Source organism: Brassica oleracea, chromosome C8 (assembly GCF_000695525.1).
Source record: "Brassica oleracea var. oleracea cultivar TO1000 chromosome C8, BOL, whole genome shotgun sequence".
NCBI lineage: Eukaryota > Viridiplantae > Streptophyta > Magnoliopsida > Brassicales > Brassicaceae > Brassica > Brassica oleracea.
The window spans coordinates 40,311,963-40,332,649 of record NC_027755.1 but is presented as its reverse complement, the minus strand read 5'-3'; the positions used below and the strand labels follow the sequence as shown (position 1 = coordinate 40,332,649).

Genomic DNA, 20,687 nt, shown 5'->3' with positions numbered 1-20,687 from the left:
TGAAAAGACAAGTAATAAATTAGGCAGTTTTATTCGTTTTAGGATATTTCATAAATGCAATTGAAAAAGACAAGCAAAAAAATAGGGAGTTTAATTAATGAAGTAAGAATATTTTCAAATGAGTACTTTTCTTTTAATAATATAGATGAAAAGACAAGTAATAAATTAGGCAGTTTTATTCGTTTTAGGATATTTCATAAATGCAACTGAAAAAGACAAGCAAAAAAATAGGGAGTTTAATTAATGAAGTAAGAACATTTTCAAATAGGTACTTCTCTTTTAATAATATAGATATTAGACTTGCTTGATAGTTGATACTACTAAGGCCAATCTTTAACGCAAGATCTAATGGGTTTTTTAAAGAGTGGACTCCACACTTTTCATAAAAACCGGCTTCAGATGTCGCGAAATAAGAAACGGGTTTGGTCCGTTTGTTACACTATTTCGCGGGCCCCACGACACGTGGCGGCCCGCGATTGGTTCCGTTTTTAATTTTTTTTTTTTAAATCAGATAAAACAAAAACAAAACAAAAAAAAAATTTAGAAACCCAAACGGGTTTTACCCGATAATCATGCTCTAAATAAAGTAAGTGTGCCAAAGATTTTATAGAATATTTCTCTCTTTTACAAATAGAAAAGCATGACAGAATAAGACTGTATACTACTCTTTTAACAAAAATAATGTGTGTTACCGAGGAAGATTGTTTAGGATATTGATGAGATATGAAGCTTCTAATTGGCGCAATTATTTTATCATCCCACCATCATGAAAGCTGAATAAAGAAGCTTCGTATATTATTAGCATGCATGTGATTTTTGGTTTTGTCACAAATTTTCCATACATAGTGTGGCTGTTTAATTTTAGTTTTTAGACCAACAATTGAAGAAAAAAAGTAATTAATGAATATGCAAATCCAAATTATTCAGTTAGTTATATTTTTAAAAATAAATGATGAAAGGCTGAAGCAACCCTAGTCTGAGATCAGAGAAATGAAGAAATCTTGGTCTTAGCAAAAAAAGATGTATTAAATAAATACTAATCTTGGTTTCGTCTCATCTTCTTATTCTTCTGTTTATCTTCAGTACGATACCTCTCACGTCTCTCCTCTCTGTTACGTTTCTTAAAGACTGCCTCCTTCTTAGCTTTCTCTGCCTCATACTCTTTCCTCTTCTCCTGCTCCTTTGCTTTTCTCTTAATCATCTGTATTTTTTTTATCCACAGTTCCAAAGTCCATTGTTATTAATAACACAAGAGAAGTACCATGATAGTAGACTTCTAAAACAATTACCTTGACTTTATTCATCAGCTTTAGTTGCTGAACAATAGCAAGAGCCTTTCTTTCTCCCGGCTCCATTACAACAGCTCTTCTAACATCCAGTGACGGTCTTTTTCTCCCTGGTTTATTTTTGGGTTTGGAAGTAAACGGTAGCTCCTCTTGTAGTTTCTTTGATATCACCAATGGATTGAACTTCTTTATCTTCCTTTCGATTGGCTACAAAGAAAAATAAAAATAAATTACCTGTGAGAATCATCACCTTCCTATGTAAAGTGTTTAATAGACTTTTTTTACCTTGTAGAGTGAATCCTTATTCACCGGAATAGGAATGTTATGCTGCCTACGAAGTTCCCAAAACGTTCTCATCCCTGTCCACGTCCTCTCCCGAGGCTGCAAGGCTGTAGTTAGAGGATTGTAAAACTGTGGAACTTCCACTGTTGGCCAAGCCTTTAAGAAGACTATGTCGCTCATTTTTATTTGGTCTTCAAATGTACACCTCGCAATCCCTTCTTGTGCATTGTCATCTAGCATGTTCTTTCCAGCCTGACAAAAATTGAATGCTATTATTAGAGAACAGGAAATGAAGAAAAGCTATAGCTAATGGGTTACCTTTTTAACTTGTCCTCTAATGCCACTAACTGTCCGGACAGATGAACCTTCGAACCGAGCTATTTCGAGGTCAGAAGTGAACATGTCTTTGATAAATGCAGTTTTTTTCTTGATCTTGCATGGGTGACCAACCAGCTTGATTTTCTTTGCGATATGGGCTTGGTGATTATACTCGAGTACTACAGAAGTCGCTGTTATCCTAAACCCTGCCTGAAAACATACACACACCAAGTTAGCTATACTCAGTGGGAAAGTAGTACAACAGATCTCTCACCCAGGCAACAACCGATATAAATTTGAGAATTTTGGCAAAACATAATAAATTTTGATTATTAATGCATTATTTTTTGTAATTAACTATTTCTAATAACTTTTTACCAATTTAGAATTTCAATAAACATAATTTTTTAAAGTTATAATTTAACGTTAAATAATTCTACAAGATATTTTTTTTTTCTAAAACATATATATTTCGAAACGGAAGGAGTATTCTTTTGTCAATTTACATGCGAGTTTTAATTATCAACACATAGTTAGTATGCATACTAGTATTGGCGAAGTCGCACCTTAAACTCACACTACTTACTTCATGAAGATACACTTCAATTAACCAAATATATATCTATCACAATAGTTCAATCACACTCCAAGGCTAGTTTTGGGATCAAAATCTCAAGAAGAACAGTGCATTTGCATACCTGATTGCTTGACAGGTTTTGGAAAGCGACAAAGCCTGTGTTGGGCGGGACAAGAGGACCCCAGAACGTAGCAAGGCAGTGCATGTGTTCCGGAGTATACTTGAGCATTCGATGCCTATCATTGCGATCTTCAATGGCGTATACAGGAACAGTCTGGTAGCGTCTCCATCCAATAGACACAATAATGGGATCTCTCGTCTTCAGTACTTTCTTATGCCACCTATGTTTCTTCAACCGTGCCTAAGTACAAAGCCAAACATATTATATTTTCACGATGAAATAGTTATAAAATGAGAAAAAAAAGGTTGTAGCCTCAGCTCCTTACCTGCATATATCCAACATTATCCTCGCCGTAACCAATACCTCCAACAAGAACTGGATGACACGGATCAAAGAACTCGACCATCTCACAAGGAACATTGTGAATCTCCAGCCGCAAGTATGTTCCAGTCCGGAAACCTTCTACCTCGATTCGAGTATCCTCGTCAAGATCATTGAGCTCTAACATGTTCATTTGTTTTCTAGTTTCAAGCTCCTCCTTCAACTGGAAAAGCAAATAGAGTGAGAAAACAACAGCGAATAGGTGGCAAAAAAACATTTACTTACTTTATCAACGTATCCGAGTTCCTTGGCTTCACTATAAGTGGGATTGTTCGCATCAAACTCCGCTCGGAGAGCCAGCTTTTGATGCCTACGCTCAACTGCTTCACTATCTTCATTTTGATTTGTACCAGACTCTACGTTCTCTGCTTCTAGATCCTCAAAATCACCACCTTCATCGCCAGGGACTGAGTTTTGATTTCTCAGGGCAGCTTCTGACCAATCACCAGTGGTGAATCGATTACGAATGATCTCACAGTCCTCTTTCTCTTTCCAATTTTTCAGGTTTCCATAATTTATAAATCTTGAACAGTCATCTGCGTTGACATATCCCACATTCATTGCACCACCTAAGTTCTTGAAATAGATTAAACAAGGAGCCGTTAGTTTGAGACAAGAATCAACAAAGTTTGAATGGTCTTTGAAATGACAAACCTTGTTTTGTTCTCCTTTTGGCTTAAAGAAGTCTTCGTCATCATTTTCTTCAGTAGTAGCTGATGATCCCGATGCACCATAAACAATTTGCATCAAGTTGAGGTTTTTCTTTGTGCCCTTCTCCTTTAAGGGTTCTTTCCATTTTGATATGTTACCAAGGACTCTATCTCCTGCTTCCTCAACATCATCTTCATCTAATTCCTGCGAATCAGAGGCAGAGTCATCTTCGCCATCTTCGGATTCATCACCGTCAGATTCAACATCTTCTTCTCCCTCAACATCATCTTGGTCTGAGCCCTGCATCACAGCCACCATGCATACAAAATCGGTCTAAGCCATAAAAATGTCGTTTAAAAAATTGGTCTAGGCGCCAGTTTAAACAATATTTTTTTTTTATTAAGGATCACTGCCTAAGGGCAACATTATGGTCCAAAACTTTTTTTGGTCCTTAAAATCTTTTTTTTTTGTTTTCTAGTTTTTTTTTAAAAAAAAAGATTAAACAATCGCAGTCCGCCACGTATCGTGGGAGCCCACAAACAGTGCTAAGGATGCAGTGCAAACATTTCTTATGGACATTGTGACACAATAATTGAGAAAAGGTGGTGGAACCCACGCGTAAGAACCCTCCCCCACCACCGATAATGTTGGTCTAACTATTTTTAGAACATTGGTCACCAATAACAATCAAGCAAAAGAGATTACCATTGCTGCATCACTTTCACCGCCTTCATCTTTGAAGATAGCTTTCCTCCTCAGCAGCCCACCATGGATCTCATTTTTCTGCTTCGTTTCACCATCGCTGCTCTCTACATCCATTACACAATCTTCAGCTTCATCATCACCAGACTCTGATGACTCTTCCTCAAGTTTTCTTTCTGAGCTGGTGGAAATAATGTTTTTTCCAAATAAATTGATGAACGTTTTCCCTAACTTCTCATCAACAGAATATTTTGTGTTCTGCAACGACTTTACTAAATCTTCACCAACATCCCTGCCCTTTCCTGCCAAGAAAAAAAAAATGTCATAATTAGAGATCCTATAACGACCAAAAATGAGAAAATTAAATTACTTAACCAACCAAATTCTAACATTTTACTGAGATAAAGCATGAAACAAATAAGATGCTCCAAAGAAACAACTACATAAACATATATATAGGACAGTATATGATAATAAAACTTGGGAAACAAGTAAGTAACCTTTATTAGTAGGATCTCCAATTTCATCATCGTTTTTAGAGTACTGAACAAGGTGATCATTTATATTAATATAAACAGCATCTTTGTCATACAAAAGATCCCCAATCCCGGACATAGGAGCGTAGAAAAGCTTTTCTCTGTCACGCAGCCCCTTCTTCTTGGCAGCTGAGGGTAAAGGACAAGGATCAGGTAAGGCAGTCACCCCGGCTAAACTATAGTCACCAACTCCAGCAATATGAACCTGATAATAAACCATAAGAGATTATTATATGTATCAGTATTTAACAAAAATAATAGAGAAACATATCTGATGATGACACACCTTCGTCCCTTTTTTCAAGTTACAACCACGTAGGTAACCATACAACGTGACATTTCTATCGCATTTCTTATCCATCTGAATTTTCTCGGGAGGGGTAACATCTTCCATACGATCAGCCAACACATATGGGTGTGACGTTCGCCATTTCAGTGGATGAAACTTGATTAAAGATAAAGATATAAATTGGGATAGGTGGTCAACTTCAAGTTTTGAATACCTGACAATAAAAGATATAGATCAAAGGTGAACCTCTTCTACATGTCATCCCAAATCGATGAAACTATTCAACGTGGATGATACTTACTTCCCATGAATGAGACCAGATAAATAAAACAATTTAGCTCCTTTGTATATTTCTGTCGAGAAACGTTGCTTGAGACGTTTTTTTGTTTTCCTCAGCTTCTTTACGTCGTTGAACTTGTCCAGGTGTGTGAGGACTCCCATAACTTTGGGAAATCCATGCACTTGCATTATATTGAGGAATTCAAAGGTTTCCTGAGGATCAAACAGATTAAAACACAGTGAAAAAATAATAGTCAATGGTATATGTCTCACTCACCATCTCAAAACCATAACTCCCGTCTATGAGAAGAATAGCTAGATCAGCAACCTTGGCACAATCCACCATCCCATTTATATCATTAGGGCATTCCACAAATTGTATCCGATTCTTCTTACCTAAAATACATGACCAGCCAAACATGATAATAGGAATCAAACCCTAAACCTTAAAACTCCCAGAAGACTAAACGTTAACGAATATTGATATTTTTTTATATTTATATTAGATATTTTAGGTGTTTTTGTGTTTGATATAATTTTTTTTAGGAGTTATAAAATTTAAACAAATTTATGGATTTGCACTAACATTATTGTTTGATTAAACAGATTTAGACCACTTATGATTGATTTAGACCCATTTTAACCCGATTTAAATCGAATAAATAGAATTTTAAAGAAAATTGTTTCAGACTATAACTCATTTAGAATATAAGAAAACACTAATGAAGAATGTAGCACAGAAACAGAACCTTGTACAATGGTGATAGGTCCTCGAACTTCCGGTACATTCTGGTGTGTAAAGTGCTTCACAAGGGACTTAATCACAAGAGACTTTCCGACCTAGAGTAACCAAACAAAGTGGCAAGAGACCATCAAAACTTCTGCAAGAAAAAAAAACATATACAGAGAGTGTCTAAAAAGAACACAGTACCCCTGGGGGACCTTGAACAACGACGACGAAAGGAGGAGGATCGCCGTAATTACGATCAATAGTCGGAAGATGAATTCGTTTCTGTTCCTTCTCCGCAGCGTGAAGCTTCAAAATCTTCGCCTTATCAGCCGACGTAAAGCTAAACGCCTGCAGAATCAAGTAACAATCAGCTGTTGCTTGTTACTCAAGAAAACTCTAAGAGACGTTCAAGAGACTGAGAGGGAGTTACTCTAGGGTTTTGCTGCTTGTTATCGGGGACGCCACGCTTCTTCTTGTCGTTTTCAGATTTCTTCTTCATGGTGGGACCTGATTTGGGATTTCTGTGCGACTTGTGAGTCGGCATCAACTCATCGGCGGCCATGGCGATGACGAAAGTCTTATTCAGGCGAAGAGGAGAAGCCCTTTTTTATTAACCTCGAATTTTTATTTATAGAGCCAATATAAAACGGTTAAGGAAATTAGACCGGGAAACCCCGATTTTTACTGTAAAACCAATAAGACGGTTAACCGGGTTCCAGCTTTTTTCTTTCTTTTGATACTGGTTAATTATTCATTACAAACTGTAAGAAACATTTCAGAGAAGATAGTACAGCGTACAATTCTACATGTTTTACGAGGATTCAAATCTGAATGCATTACTTTGAGTAGCCCATTACGAGGTCCATTCATCACGATATTAATTTTTTGCACCATGCTAAATTTTTTTATGTTTTTTTTCTTTTAATTTTCTACTTTTCCAGTTTCAGTTTAGTTTCTCATTCTAGATTAATTCCAGTTCGATGCGGGAATTATGCAGAATGCTAAATTAAACCGGGAAAACCTAGAATTTTTACTAAGCTAATAAGACGGTTAAGGAAATCAAACCGGTCAGACTCCAAAGTGATTAACACAAACAAATAAGAACATATATGGGCTTCTCTCATGCTAATTAACTAGCTTACTGATACTAATGATCGTGGTGGGCCTTAGTAATCTCAATTAGTGGGCCGCCTAAATTTCCTCGACTGAAATAAATAGGAAAAATACATAAATACCCATCGTTCCCAGTCGACGTCATCTCTTTATTCTTGTTGACCACAGAAACATTCTCCTTCCCTTCTCCAGCCAGACAAACAGTTAAACCCTACACACAACCGCTTCTCTTTTGAATTATTCACTTTCACTTTTGTCCCATTTTCTTCAATCGGGTCTCGCTGGATTCAGATTCTTCCTCATCACTTCATATCGTGAGTTCCACAATCCTCCTCATTTCTTATACAATATAGTTCCTTCTCTGCCATTATTAGCTAATGTTATATGCTTCCTTTGGTTATATTCAGAAGCATTGCGTATTTTTTTTATTGCCTGTGGCTTTGCATGATCGATTTTGTGATTTTTTTCGAACATTGTTGTAAATAATAATCTCAAAATTTTCTGTGAATTTTCGATCAAAGTTTCTGACTTTATACTTCTCATGATCAATACATTGACAGCAAGTAGCGTGCTTCGGTTAGTTATTGATTATGGCAAACGACGAGCTTGTGAAGCCTGAGAACCCTCACTCGTCGTTCAGACAAGATCACTTCACTGGAATCCGACACAACTTTGAGCTGTTTCCTACTCACGACTACAACTCCGCATTCGAACAGCTGCTCGATATCAACCTCCAGATCGGTGCTGCTCCCTACGAAGAAAACGAGGTCTGGAACCAGTTCCAAGAACACAAAGCCACAGCTCTTGAAGACTCAATGATTCATCACAACGATGACTCTGTAACTGAAGCCACGGGAGCGAGACAGAAGCAAGAGATTGATGATAACTTAGACTTGGCTCCTTCTAGCTCGCAATGCTGGTCTATTCCCGGTATGGATGTTGGTAAGGAGTTTCAGGACGCCAAAGCCTGTAGAAAATCGCTGCGAGAAGCAGCGATCTCTCAGCGTTTCGAGATGCAAACGATTAAATCCGACAAGACACGCTTCACCGCGAAGTGCATGTCCCAAGGCTGCCCTTGGAGGATCCACTGCGCCAAGCTTCCTAAAGCTCCAACTTTTACGATAAGAACCATTCACGGAACTCACACTTGCCGTGGAGTTCCGCATCTCGGTCATCAGCAAGCCACTGTTCAGTGGGTTGCTGATACCGTTGCCGAAAAGGTGAAAGAGAATCCTCATTTCAAACCGAAGCAGATACTGGAAGAGATTCATAAAACTCACGGGATCGCGTTGTCTTACAAGCAAGCGTGGAGAGGGAAAGAGCGGTTAATGGGGAGGCTACGCGGCTCGTTTGAAGAAGAGTATCGTCTCCTTCCACAGTACTGCGAAGAAATCATGAGAGCAAATCCAGGGAGTTTAGCTGTTGTTCACGCGAATCCTAAAGATGAGAGGTTTCAACAAGTGTTTGTATCCTTCAAAGCGTCGGTCACCGGCTTTTTAACTGCCTGCCGTCCTCTCATCGCTCTCGACAAGGCGGTTTTAAAGAGCAAGTATCCGGGGACGTTGCTCGTTGCTAGCGGATTTGACGGAGACGGAGGCGCGTTACCGTTGGCTTACGCTGTAGTCAACGAAGATAACGGTACCAACTGGTATCAGTTCCTCGCGGAGCTTCGTAAAAGTCTTGAAATGAACTGTGAAAGTGTACGGAAGCAGCTTACTATAATCTCCACCATGGAGAAAGCTGTTGTTGACGGTGTAGAGTCTAACTTCCCAAGAGCTTTTCACGGCTTATGCGTTCTTCATCTCGCGGAAAGGTTCAGTAAAGAGTTTCACAGCTCGGCTCTCGAGAGCCTTCTCTGGGAGGCTGCGCATTCTCCCACCGTCCTCGAGTTCAATTCAAAGCTCAACAGCATCCAGCAGATATCTCCGGAGGCCTTTTTATGGATACAGAACATCTCTCCTTCTCTGTGGGCGTCGTCGTGCTTTGAAGGAACGAGGTTCGGGCAGTTAACAGCGAATGTGGTCGCCGAGTCGCTAGAGAGATGGGTCGAAGATGTCTCTGGTCTCCCTATCATCCAGACGATGGAGTGTTTCCACCGCCGTTTGATGGATATGTTTAAAGAGCGCCGCGAAGCGAGCTTGCATTGGTCTTCTGATGTGCTTGTTCCTTCTGCTGAGAGTCGAATGCTTGCGGCTATAGCCAAATCTCGCTGCCACCGAGTTTACAGAGCGAACGAGGCTGAGTTTGAAGTCATGGATAGTGAAGGTAACGTTGTTGTGGATGTAGAAAAACGTTCTTGTTTGTGTGGACGTTGGGAGGTTTACGGTTTGCCGTGTAGCCACGCCGTTGGAGCGCTCTTGTCTTGCGGAGAGGACGTTTACGAGTACGCGGAGAGTTGTTTCACCATGGAGAGTTACAGAAGAACTTATGCTGATTCTATAGAGCCTGTTTCGGATAATGTTGAGTGGAGAGAAAAGGTTTTAAAGATAGAAGGTGGTGGAGATGGGATAAGAACGCCAAAGGTTACAGGAGGTGCTCGGAAGGGGAGGAGGAGGATAAGACCAGTGGATAATGGTGATCGTGTGAAGCGTCTGGTTCATTGTAGCCGGTGTCAACAGACGGGTCATTTCAGGACAACTTGTATTGCTCCTATGTAACATTAGTCTTCTTCCTTTGTCGAGTGTTTAAAATAGGTTTTAGGACATTATTTGGTTGAGGATGTTTCGATTTCTCGGTCAATGACTTGACCCTCTGTATCTATGATATTGAGTTTCTCCATTGCCTTCTGAATGCTTAAGATCTGAGTGCGCCTGTGCAAATCTTCTTCTTTTTAATCTCTATGCTTCTTTTGTTTAGCTTCATCTATTTCTATTGCTTGCTTCTCAAGCCTCACTTCAGCTGATTTCAGAGAACTCTCAACAGGTTTCTCAGACTCGGTTAGTTTCACATTATGTCCATTCACTGTATGTCTGTATCCTCTAACGCTTTCTTCTCTCCCATCACAGCTTTAAGGTTTTCTGAGAGTTCCCTCTCTTTCTCTATTGTTTACGCTTAAAGCATCTTCAAGGCTAGAGTTTTTTCATATATATGATATGAATTTTTAAAAGTTATTTAATAGTTTTGAACATTTTGAAATTTATATATTTTTTGCTCTAGGAACAATGTTCACATCACTAATGTTGTAAGGAGCCAAAACGGTGTCATCGCAAAGTCATAGTTGAAATCTTATTCATTATTTTATGTCAATAACACAAAACTTTTATAAGTTTCGAATAATTACGGTTTTTGGCCAAATCAGATAATATGAATTTTGGTTCACACAGTGAATCATTAATCATAATGAATCAATTCAAGTTTACTATGCTTCTGCTACTTGTAAAGGTCTGCCTATTATTAGACTTCGTTTCAGAGACCAATGTATCTCCTGCGTAATCGGTCTGAGCTATTTTAGCAACATACGACTAAATTGGATGGTGGTGAGGAAGCCATAATCATTAAACTCGCCGCACTAAACGGAGGAAAACACAAAAGAGACTCAAAGAACACAACAACAATGGCGACAACGACCAATCTTCTGAGTTTCATCAAAACTCACACCAATTGATCCCCTACTAATCCATAGTCATGCAGAGAGGTCCATTTTTTTTATGCAGTGTGGTTTATTATTTTCTTCTTGAATAGTCTGAAACTGAATAAGTTGTTGTTGCAGAATACACGCAGGTACTGGTGGTATCATCGATCAGTTTGATGCTAGCAGCGGCAGCGCATTACCGTCTCAGAAGGCTACGTGACACCAAAATCATCCCTCGTCTAAAAACATCTCACAAACACAAAGATAATGAGAAACTAGAGAGATTCTCTCAATACGTGGCGAGGCAGATGGGGTTTAAAGACAGAAGAGACTGTCCGAATCTCTGCAAGTTAGCAGCGGAGTACATCAGCAAATCAGAATGCTGTGAAGAAGACATTTACAGCTTCTTCTCTCAAGAGCCTGACGCTGATTCTCTCTTCATTAAGCTCGTTGAGGAGTTTGAAAGATGCATTCTCAGCTACTTTGCGTTTCACTGGAGCCACGCTGATCTCATGATTAGTCAGGTTTGTGGGGAAAAAAATACCCTCTCCCTTTTATGAACACATTGTAGACCAAAACGTTCAATGTCATGATAATATGAATCTCAGATTCTACATGCGGACACTGAGCCTAAGAGGAAGCTGAAGCAGATTGTGATGGCAGCTACAAGGTAAGGAACAAAGAACATTTGTTATGCTTTAGCAATGTTCTAAAAATCGGTATAGGTGGCTTCCACCTAGGTGACAAATTGATCATAACCGAAACGATTTTCTTAAGTTCGATTTGAGTTATTCCGATCCATTTAAACCGATCTAGACCGGTTAAATTATTTTAAGTTGGTCTAATTGTCTAAATCGTTTAATTAACATCAAAGTGGTTATGACTAATTTAATTATATTATCTTCACCAATATAATTTGTCTATAGTTAAATGATAATCATTTTTCTCCAATTTTATTTATTTTTTATTATATCTAAATTTTAGTATTTTACTAGAGTGATTCTCTAATGAAGCACAATAAGCATAAAATATGTGATATAAATATGAAATATGTAATAAATAAATAAATAAAAGACCCGAATGAGCATTTAACTGCCATCTAGCGATTTTTTGAACATTGTCTTTGTGTGTTTAGTGTGATACATAAATGATAGTGTGGTATGTGTATAGGGAACAGAGGATCAATAGGGTGACTAAGAACTTAAAAGTAGCAAGAGTGTTCAACACTTTGGTAGAGGAGATGAGAGCAATGGGGATAGCGTCTGTGGATGACTCACAGTGCACTGAGGTTATGGAACCAGTGGCTCACAAAGACAGAAGCCCGGTTCTACTCCTCATGGGTGGTGGGATGGGTGCAGGCAAAAGCACTGTTCTTAAGGACATTCTCAAAGAGTAATTAAACATCTCCTTAATCATCAATATATTATACTTAAAGAATGTGTTGTTGAAGCTTACCATTGTTTTTATCATATGGATTCAGAGCGTTTTGGGCAGGAGCAGACGCTGTGGTAATTGAAGCCGATGCTTTCAAGGAATCTGACGTCATATACAGAGCCTTAAGCTCTCGTGGACATGTAGATATGATCCAGACAGCTGAACTGGTTCACCAGTCATCAACAGATGCAGCTTCATCGCTGCTAGTGACGGCTTTGAACGAAGGGAGGGATGTGATAATGGATGGGACACTGTCTTGGGTACCTTTTGTGGTGCAGACAATAACAATGGCGAGGAACGTGCACCGTCACCATTACAGAATGGGAGCTGGATACAAGGTTGATGATGATGGCGTCATCACAGAGGATTACTGGGAACGGATTGGTGAAAGACAACAGCTGCAGGAGGATGGGAGGAGGAGAAAACCGTATAGGATAGAACTAGTTGGAGTCGTGTGTGATGCTTATTTAGCTGTTATAAGAGGCATTAGGTGAGTGCAAGCAACCAACTATTTATTTTTATCTCTCAAGTTTGTGTCTTAACTTGCATTGTTTTTTTTTGTTTTTGGCTGAGAGTGTAGGAGAGCTATCATGAGTAGAAGAGCGGTTAGGGTGAGATCGCAGCTGAGATCTCACAAAAGGTTTGCAGATGCGTTTCTTACGTATTGCAGCCTTGTTGATGGTGCTAGGCTCTACTGCACTAACGCTCTCGAAGGCTCACCAAAGGTTAGTGTTGAGATTTGAACTAAAAGAACTAGACTCTCAGATCAATGCATAAACCAAGTTCTTAAACCAATCAAAATGCTCAAACTCATTCACATATATAGCTCCCTCTCTAAACCTTCACCAGTTCACTCAATTAACCAAGCTATACTTCCTTGCACTAACATGGACTAGTTACAACCAGTGTTCTAAAAATCGATCCAGATGGCGTCTAGGCTTACGCCCTATGTGGAAACGATTTAAAAAACAATCAGTGTAGGTATCCGAAAAATCGGTTTAGGCTACAATCCCCTATAAATCGCCTAATTACCGTCTAGCGATTTTTTGGAACATTGGTTACAACAGTCATACACTAGACTAAACAAGAACTCTCACCTATACACCAAAACATATAGTATTGTTGTTATGTTGTAGACAAGAATCACTACTAACAGGTGAAAGTTGTGGTCTTATGGCAGCTGATAGGTTGGAAAGAGAAGGAGAAGACGTTGCTGGTGGATCCAGAGGAGATAGACTGTTTGAAACGTGTGGGAGGGTTGAACGAGAACGCAGACTCAATATACCAGCTCTATAACCAACCGAACCCAGCTTGTGAAGCCGGATCAATCTGGAAAGACATTGTTCTTTCACCTTCAAGGTTTAACATTCAACAGGAGCTCAAATACTCCATTCAGAAAGTCGAAAGATCTAAACAACAACAACAACATCAAAAGCTCAAAGACAAGAGAGTTTAAAGAGTACATCGATTGTAAAAGTAGGATGAACATTCGTTGATTGTGTATAAAACCTCATCCGGTTTAGTCAACGAGAGAAAGATAACCGAATCTCATACCTCTTCGTACGTAGGATGAGTTGAGACAGACTTCTTCTTCTTCTTCGCCTTCACTTCCTTAGCTTTCTTCGTTTTAGCTCCCTTCGCTGCAGGCTTCTTCTCCGTCACCGACGTGTTGATTACCTCCATAGGAGCGACGTTCTCTTTCTCAATCGCTGGCGACGTCATCGGGAAAATTTTGATGAAATTTCGTGAATAGGAGCAGTTATGAGGATGAAGATGAGATCATCGGAAACGTTTGATTTTATATTAGACGATATTTCTTATCTGTCTCCTGATTGGTTGAAACAATCGCTACGCGAATCACTCACTACTCATTTCCCAAGTTTGAATAGTAATCGTTGGATCATTACTATCAACGGCTTATAAAGGATAACTTTCGATGTTGGTGGATGTTGGATTAGATGCTTTAAGCATATTTGCTGTGCCTTTAGGCTCGATTGATTCGATCATAACTCGTGATATAATTGACGGAATTTATTTTTATTTTTTGCATTTGTGTGGATAATTCTGTGAGGTTTCTTTTGATTATAAGAACGTGCAAAGAGAATTATTCTGCAATGAGAGAATCGGGTTTTAAGCAAGATATGTCATATCAGTTGTTTTTCTTGGCAGTACATTTGGTTTTCCGAGTAATGTGAAGACAAGTTCTTAGAAAATTACGTTGTTGAACACCAAACAACCAATGAGTGAACCGAACCATGAATAGTGAAACTGTGATTACTTTTTGATGCAAGATCATTTGATTAAATACAACCCAAGATGACCATCTTCTAGAGCATGCTGTTGCATCACTAAGAGCATGGGTTTAGTAATTCTTTCGGGTGGGAATTGTTGTTTCCATTTGAGTTTTTGTGCTCTAATTCCCTGTATTTTCTTCTGTTTTCTTATTCGTATGTCTGTATTTCAATTCAATTTATGAAAACTTAAAAAAAAAAAAAAAAGAGTTTGCTGCACAGCACTCGTTATTATGTGTGTGTTTTTAAGTAATGTTTTTGTAAGCTTTTGTTTTCACATTATAGTTTCAATTTTATCGTTTTTTTATCGTTTCTTATAGGGATGGGCACTTTACTTGATATCCGAAGCCGCACCCGAATCCGATCCGAAAAACCCGAACCGAAGTAGCAAAATATCCGAACGGGTATTGAATTAGGAGAGATTGGATATCCGAACCCGAACGGTTAATATCCGAACCCGAATAGATATCCGAAGATAACCGATCATATGTATAATTAATCATATATTTCTAGTTTACATCTCTCATTTTATATAAAATATTATATTGATAGTACACATACTTTAAGTTCATATGATATACATAGAATTACGGAGAAAATGATTTGCTACTCATTTAAAATGTATGTCAAACTTTTTATTTCAAGAATTAACAAAAAATTACAACCAAAATTTAAAAACAATAACCAAATTAATGTCTTTTTTAGTTTCAAAATGTTATGTCCAAATATATTAACCATTCAATCTATTAAAAATAAAAAATTAGTTAAGTGAAAGTTATATTTTTAAATATAAGAAATTTGAGAAATTAAAAATTAATTTTTTTTTTCAAAATCTAAATATCCGAACCCGATCCGAAATAACCGAACCCGAACTAAAAATACCCGAACCCGACCCGAAGTACAGAAATATCCGAATGGGTACCCGAACGCCCACCCCTAGTTTCTTACTATGTGTGTTTATAGTTATTTTAAGAAAAGTTTCTATCAACAGCATATTAAAAAATAGTATTTACAAATTATTACTTTGTTTCATAACTATAAAAAATAACAGTAAGAAATTTCATATCCATAACTCTAGTGATCACATTATTTACTTGCAGCTTCATCAACGGCGTAAGCACATAACTTCACATGTACACCCGCCCGCACCTGATCCGCATCACCGCGTCATTAAATAATACTATCATTAAACAATGATTAAAAAAATAAATTAGAACAGAATGAATCATGAAGGAAGCTCTGAATCTAAAACTCCCCCAAGGCGAAGAATCATATAAACTGTCATTTCTAGAGGAAAGCAAAACCACCGGAAGGATCTATAAACCCTAAGTTTACTCAGCGTCTCGCCTCTTGCTTGTTGATCAAGCAGGGTATCTCCAGAGAGAGAGAGAGAGAGAGACTCGTGCTTCTTCTTTTTCTTCTTCCTGGAGAACGGTTAAGATTTTATCTGAAGAGCTACGAATACTCATCGAGGAAGAGAGGTTAGTGTTTAGCGTTTCGCATACTCATGAAGCAAAGTCGTCGATGGCAGAGGATTCTCCTCCTCTCCCTGCTATCGATCTCTTTCTTCGCCCCGCTTATCCTCGTCTCGAATCGGCTCCAGAGCATCACTCCCGTTGGTCAGCTTCCTCTCCTTTATCCTTTTGGATTCGTTTTCGTAACATTTTTCAGTGGATGATCGTGTGGAATTATTGCTTGTTGACTTTGATCTTTGACTGAATCTCTTCATCTGAGTTTGTTTCGATTATCATTTCGCAGGTCGGAGAGAATCGATCGAAGAGTTATCCAACTTTGTAAGTGTGATTGATATCTTGCTATTCGATCTCTTTATCACTCTGTTCTAATTGAGCTAATACAATCAAATCAGTTTGAGAGATTCTCCACTGATTGTGTGCTAAGTTTTCAGATCTTAATCTTGCTTTTGGTTATACGCTTTAGCTTTTATTATGCACTGTAGCTGAGATGCTACCGTTTTTTTCTGCAGAGATACAAGACAAATGACCTTAGACTTAATGCTATCGAACATGTAAGTTTGGAAGCTAAAGTCATCTCCTCAAGAGTCAAAACCCTTCATTTAATTAACTTTGTGATTCAGGAAGGTGGAGTAGGCTTGAAGGGGCCAAGGCACATTCTCCTCAAGGTCAAGGATGTGGAGTTTAATGAAGACAGTGCTGTTATCCATCCCAACGAGAATGAGAAAGCAGTTTATTTCCCAAGAACTGATGGTGTGATCATATTTTCAAGCTTGCTTTTTTTTTTTAATTAACTCTTCAACTTTCTTATCTCTCTAGTTGTTACGAGTTTCAGGAAATATTCTCAAATTCAGGGAAGAGACACAACGGAGGACAGAAAGCTCTGATGGGAAGGTGTGCGTTTTATCCAACTGATTTATTAGACCTTGATGAATGCTCTGGCTATGAAACATTTCTGTTGCTTAGTTGATCTAGTGAATAGAAATATCCCAACTTGGCTTTCCAGTTTCCATGAACGTATTTCGATCAGACGTATCAACGTTATGATTTGTTGTTTTGTTTTGTGTCAGGATCAATTTCTAACAGTTATTCAACTTGCTAATAAAACGGATTACAAACCCCCTCTATCCAAGTTTGAAAAGAGCACAAAGGCGCAGCGTGATGGAGCAACAGATGTGAAGATAAAGGAGATCAGAGACAAAGTTATACAAGCTAAGGCCTACCTGAATTTTGCCCCACCTGGAAGTAATTCTCAGATTGTGAAGGAGTTGAGAACTCGAATGAGAGATCTGGAACGGGCTGTTGGTGACGTAACAAAGGATAAAGACTTATCGAAGGGGTAAGCACAACTGCTTGATTCAAGAGGAGATGATAGTTTAATTGCATCCGTGAAAACCCTTTTTGTTTAAGAAGATTCTTATGGTAACATCTGCTATGGTTGTTTCTTTCAGCGCCCTTCGCAGGTTGAAGCCCATGGAAGCTGCATTATACAAGGCTAGTCGTGTCTTCACCAACTGCCCTGCCATGGCTACCAAACTCCGTGCCATGAATTACAATACAGAAGAGCTAGCTCAGACGCAGAAAAACCAAGCAACATATCTAATGCACCTTGCTGCAAGGACCACCCCAAAAGGGCAACACTGTCTCTCCATGCGCTTGACATCAGAGTACTTTGCCCTGGATCCTGAAAAAAGACAGATGCCTAACCAGGAAAATTACAATGATCCTAGTCTCAGTCATTATGTTGTCTTCTCTGACAATGTTTTGGCTTCTGCAGTCGTTGTTAACTCTACAATATCTTCTTCAAAGGTAAAATTTTCACATTTCTTCTGTGTTATTTTGACAATAGTGTGCTGAGTTATGATTGCTGTTTGCAGGATCCGGAAAAAATAGTATTCCATGTGGTGACTGATTCACTTAACTACCCATCAATCTCAATGTGGTTTTTGCTAAACATTCCAACTACAGCTACTATCCAAATCCAAAACATTGATGATATGGATGTCCTGCCTTCAGATTTTGATCAACTGCTGATGAAGCAAAACTCCAATGACCCAAGATTCATTTCTACCCTCAACCACGCACGCTTCTATCTCCCTGATATATTCCCGGGTTTGAACAAGGTGGTACTCTTTGACCATGATGTAGTAGTTCAGCGAGACTTGAGTAGACTGTGGAGCATTGATATGAAAGGGAAGGTGGTTGGTGCTGTAGAGACTTGTCAAGAAGGTGAAGAAGCTTCACTGCATTCAATGAGCACATTTCTTAACTTCTCAGACGCATGGGTCGCTGGAAAATTCAATCCTAAAGCGTGTACATGGGCGTTTGGGATGAATCTAGTTGATCTCGAAGAATGGAGAAGACGGAAGTTGACTTCTACATACATAAAATACTTCAACCTGGTACGCAGATCACACTTAATCTCTCAAATAACTAACACCTGTAGTCCTATAGCTGCTTAAATGCGTCTCATCAAACTAGCAGACGACATAAGTGTAGCTAGTATAGTTGTTATATGTGTGTAATGAACCTAAACTTAACAGAGATAGTTGGGGATTTTCGTTTTTTGGGCAGGGAACAAAGAGACCGTTGTGGAAAGCTGGAAGCTTACCAATAGGGTGGTTGACATTTTATAGGCAAACATTACCTTTGAACAAGAGATGGCATGTGATGGGGTTAGGTCGAGAATCAGACATCAAAACGGTTGACATCGAACAAGCAGCGGTGATACACTACGATGGGATCATGAAGCCGTGGTTGGATATTGGAATAGAGAAATACAAACGTTACTGGAACAGACATGTCCCTTACTATCACTCCTACTTGCAACAGTGCAATATTCAAGCTTGATACGAAACAGATTCCGATAAATTAGGTTCAATTCTAGATTTTTTTTTTTTTTTTTAAATACAAGCTTCTCAGCATGTTACCAATGTTTTAATTAGCTTTCATTCTTTAACTCTTTATGTGTTAATATTTTCATATTTTCCAGAGCTTACTTAATCTTAGTCAGAGCAACAACAGATCGTCTTTTAGAGTTTTAAATATAATCTCTCTTCTACTTGTGTTTGGCACTGTGTAATGACTCTAATATAATTCTTTCTCGTTTGTGTGTTGACTTTGAGCTTAGTAAATTTATTGGGCCAACTGAAAAGCCCATTAGAAAGTTTACTCACGTGCATACTCACCTGATCATCTTCCCCCCAGTTATAAGAACTAGGGTTTATATTCAGTTTCCAACATCGTCTCAGGCTATTTGAATTCAGAAGATCTAGGCGCCAAATCCGCTGAATCTCAAGGCTTAGCGTAATCTTCCGAAGCTTTTCGAAAAAATCTGCAAACATGTTCTGTCTTAGCGAGCTGGAAGATACAGTAAGAGTGCCTCCGGATTTCCTTAAGCTCCCACTCGAAGTTGCCATTAAGAAAGTGCTTCAAAAATTGTTCTTGGACAAGGTTTGCTCACTGACCTTCTGTTTCCCTTATTACACATTCCCTAATCTTACCAAATTGATTTTTTTTTTTTTTTTGATAATTCAAAAGGTTCTGTCAATTGGCCTCTGCGTGTCTATTTACGACATAAAATCAGCAAAAGGAGGTTTTGTCTTACCCGGTGATGGTGCTCCCACCTACAAGGTACAATTCAAATTACTCATCTTTTTCTTCATTGCACACTGTTAGTGCCATCATTGTTTGACCCATCAGCTTCTATTGAATCTTTGTTTACTGTTCTTGTGATTGTTGTAGGTAGTTTTTATAATTGTAGTGTTTCGTCCATTCGTTGGTGAGGTCATTGCTGCAAGGTTCAAAGAATCTGATTCCAATGGCTTGCGCTGTGAGTGCTAGTGTTGTGCATAATGGTTACTTATAACGTTTCATATGCACACTTATGGTTCCCTGTGGCAGTGACTCTTGGATTCTTTGAAGATATATATGTGCCTGCTCCACTTATACCAAGACCTAACCGCTGTGAGCCTGACCCTTACAATAGGTATTGAGCTTTTTTACCTGCATCTTTATATACTTCACTGGATCACAAAGTTAAATGTTTTTTTTTTTAACATTTAACAGGAATCAAATGAGATGGGTGTGGATATTTGAAGAACAAGAGTATATTATCGACGATTCATATCAAGTTAACCTTTTTTGGTTCTCTTTAGGTGCAAAGTTTTGAAAAAGTTTATAACGTTGCCTTGTAAATGGCACAGATCAATTTTAGAGTTGAGAACATCAGCTATCCACCTGTTCCAACTGAGCGAGGAGAAGAGGATGCAAAGCTTTTTGCTCCTATGGTGATCACTGTAAGTTTATCATTCTCTGAATATATATTCTACTTGTATTTACATAATTTATAAAACGAAACTAGCTGTATTAAGCCTCCTAGTGAAGTTTTTGGTTTGCTTCTTTTGCGAGTAATATGAAATCTTGTGAAATGTGCAGGGGACTATAGATGATGATGGCTTGGGCCCTGTTTCTTGGTGGGAGGGTTGTAGTGAGAGGAACAATGAAGATGATGATACATGAACCAAACTTCTTCAAACTAGTATGTTTTTCTTAAAACATAAGAAGTTGAGATTAGACTCCTTGCCCATGATACTAGGATTAGATTCCTTAATTTGATTTTATCATTGTATGAAGAGAAAAGACAAAAAAAGTA

At 38.5% G+C, this 20,687-nt stretch overlaps 4 protein-coding genes across 8 annotated transcripts; 3 read left to right on the top strand and 1 right to left on the bottom strand.

Annotated features, from left to right (window-relative positions):
• Positions 1 to 950: 950 nt before the first annotated feature.
• On the bottom strand, positions 951 to 6,714 carry LOC106309394 (ribosome biogenesis protein BMS1 homolog). The gene is made up of 16 exons (XM_013746421.1): positions 6,583 to 6,714; positions 6,354 to 6,500; positions 6,172 to 6,262; positions 5,700 to 5,818; positions 5,445 to 5,635; positions 5,141 to 5,357; positions 4,819 to 5,059; positions 4,322 to 4,620; positions 3,620 to 3,916; positions 3,191 to 3,541; positions 2,910 to 3,128; positions 2,585 to 2,824; positions 1,887 to 2,096; positions 1,572 to 1,820; positions 1,290 to 1,493; positions 951 to 1,201 (listed from the first exon to the last, which is right to left on the bottom strand). The coding sequence occupies exons 1-16, from the start codon at positions 6,712 to 6,714 to the stop codon at positions 1,037 to 1,039; spliced, it is 3,372 nt and encodes a 1,123-aa protein (XP_013601875.1). The 3' UTR covers positions 951 to 1,036.
• Positions 6,715 to 7,439: 725 nt separating this feature from the next.
• Positions 7,440 to 13,831, top strand: LOC106307435. Of its 4 annotated transcripts, none has more exons than XM_013744395.1 (8): positions 7,440 to 7,579; positions 10,663 to 10,899; positions 10,975 to 11,360; positions 11,445 to 11,506; positions 12,007 to 12,228; positions 12,317 to 12,760; positions 12,851 to 12,995; positions 13,451 to 13,831. In XM_013744395.1, the coding sequence occupies exons 2-8, from the start codon at positions 10,890 to 10,892 to the stop codon at positions 13,724 to 13,726; spliced, it is 1,545 nt and encodes a 514-aa protein (XP_013599849.1). In that variant the 5' UTR covers positions 7,440 to 7,579; positions 10,663 to 10,889; the 3' UTR covers positions 13,727 to 13,831. The 4 variants fall into 4 exon arrangements, with proteins under 4 accessions (XP_013599849.1, XP_013599848.1, XP_013599850.1 ...); XM_013744394.1 differs by having other exon boundaries at positions 10,647 to 10,899; XM_013744396.1 differs by lacking the exon at positions 10,663 to 10,899.
• Positions 13,832 to 15,786: 1,955 nt separating this feature from the next.
• On the top strand, positions 15,787 to 18,890 carry LOC106307788 (probable galacturonosyltransferase 6). Its single transcript, XM_013744839.1, has 10 exons — positions 15,787 to 15,948; positions 16,044 to 16,180; positions 16,320 to 16,354; positions 16,546 to 16,587; positions 16,657 to 16,786; positions 16,869 to 16,927; positions 17,104 to 17,372; positions 17,485 to 17,842; positions 17,911 to 18,435; positions 18,608 to 18,890. Exons 2-10 carry the CDS (start codon positions 16,069 to 16,071, stop codon positions 18,881 to 18,883), a joined length of 1,806 nt encoding a protein of 601 aa, XP_013600293.1. The 5' UTR covers positions 15,787 to 15,948; positions 16,044 to 16,068; the 3' UTR covers positions 18,884 to 18,890.
• A 400-nt stretch (positions 18,891 to 19,290) lies between these two features.
• On the top strand, positions 19,291 to 20,671 carry LOC106307136 (DNA-directed RNA polymerase III subunit RPC8-like). 2 transcript variants are annotated; one of them, XM_013744010.1, is made up of 7 exons: positions 19,291 to 19,486; positions 19,574 to 19,666; positions 19,778 to 19,865; positions 19,937 to 20,021; positions 20,102 to 20,140; positions 20,239 to 20,331; positions 20,471 to 20,671. In XM_013744010.1, the coding sequence occupies exons 1-6, from the start codon at positions 19,376 to 19,378 to the stop codon at positions 20,324 to 20,326; spliced, it is 504 nt and encodes a 167-aa protein (XP_013599464.1). In that variant the 5' UTR covers positions 19,291 to 19,375; the 3' UTR covers positions 20,327 to 20,331; positions 20,471 to 20,671. The 2 variants fall into 2 exon arrangements, with proteins under 2 accessions (XP_013599464.1, XP_013599463.1); XM_013744009.1 differs by having other exon boundaries at positions 20,102 to 20,165.
• The last annotated feature ends 16 nt before the right edge of the window (positions 20,672 to 20,687 follow it).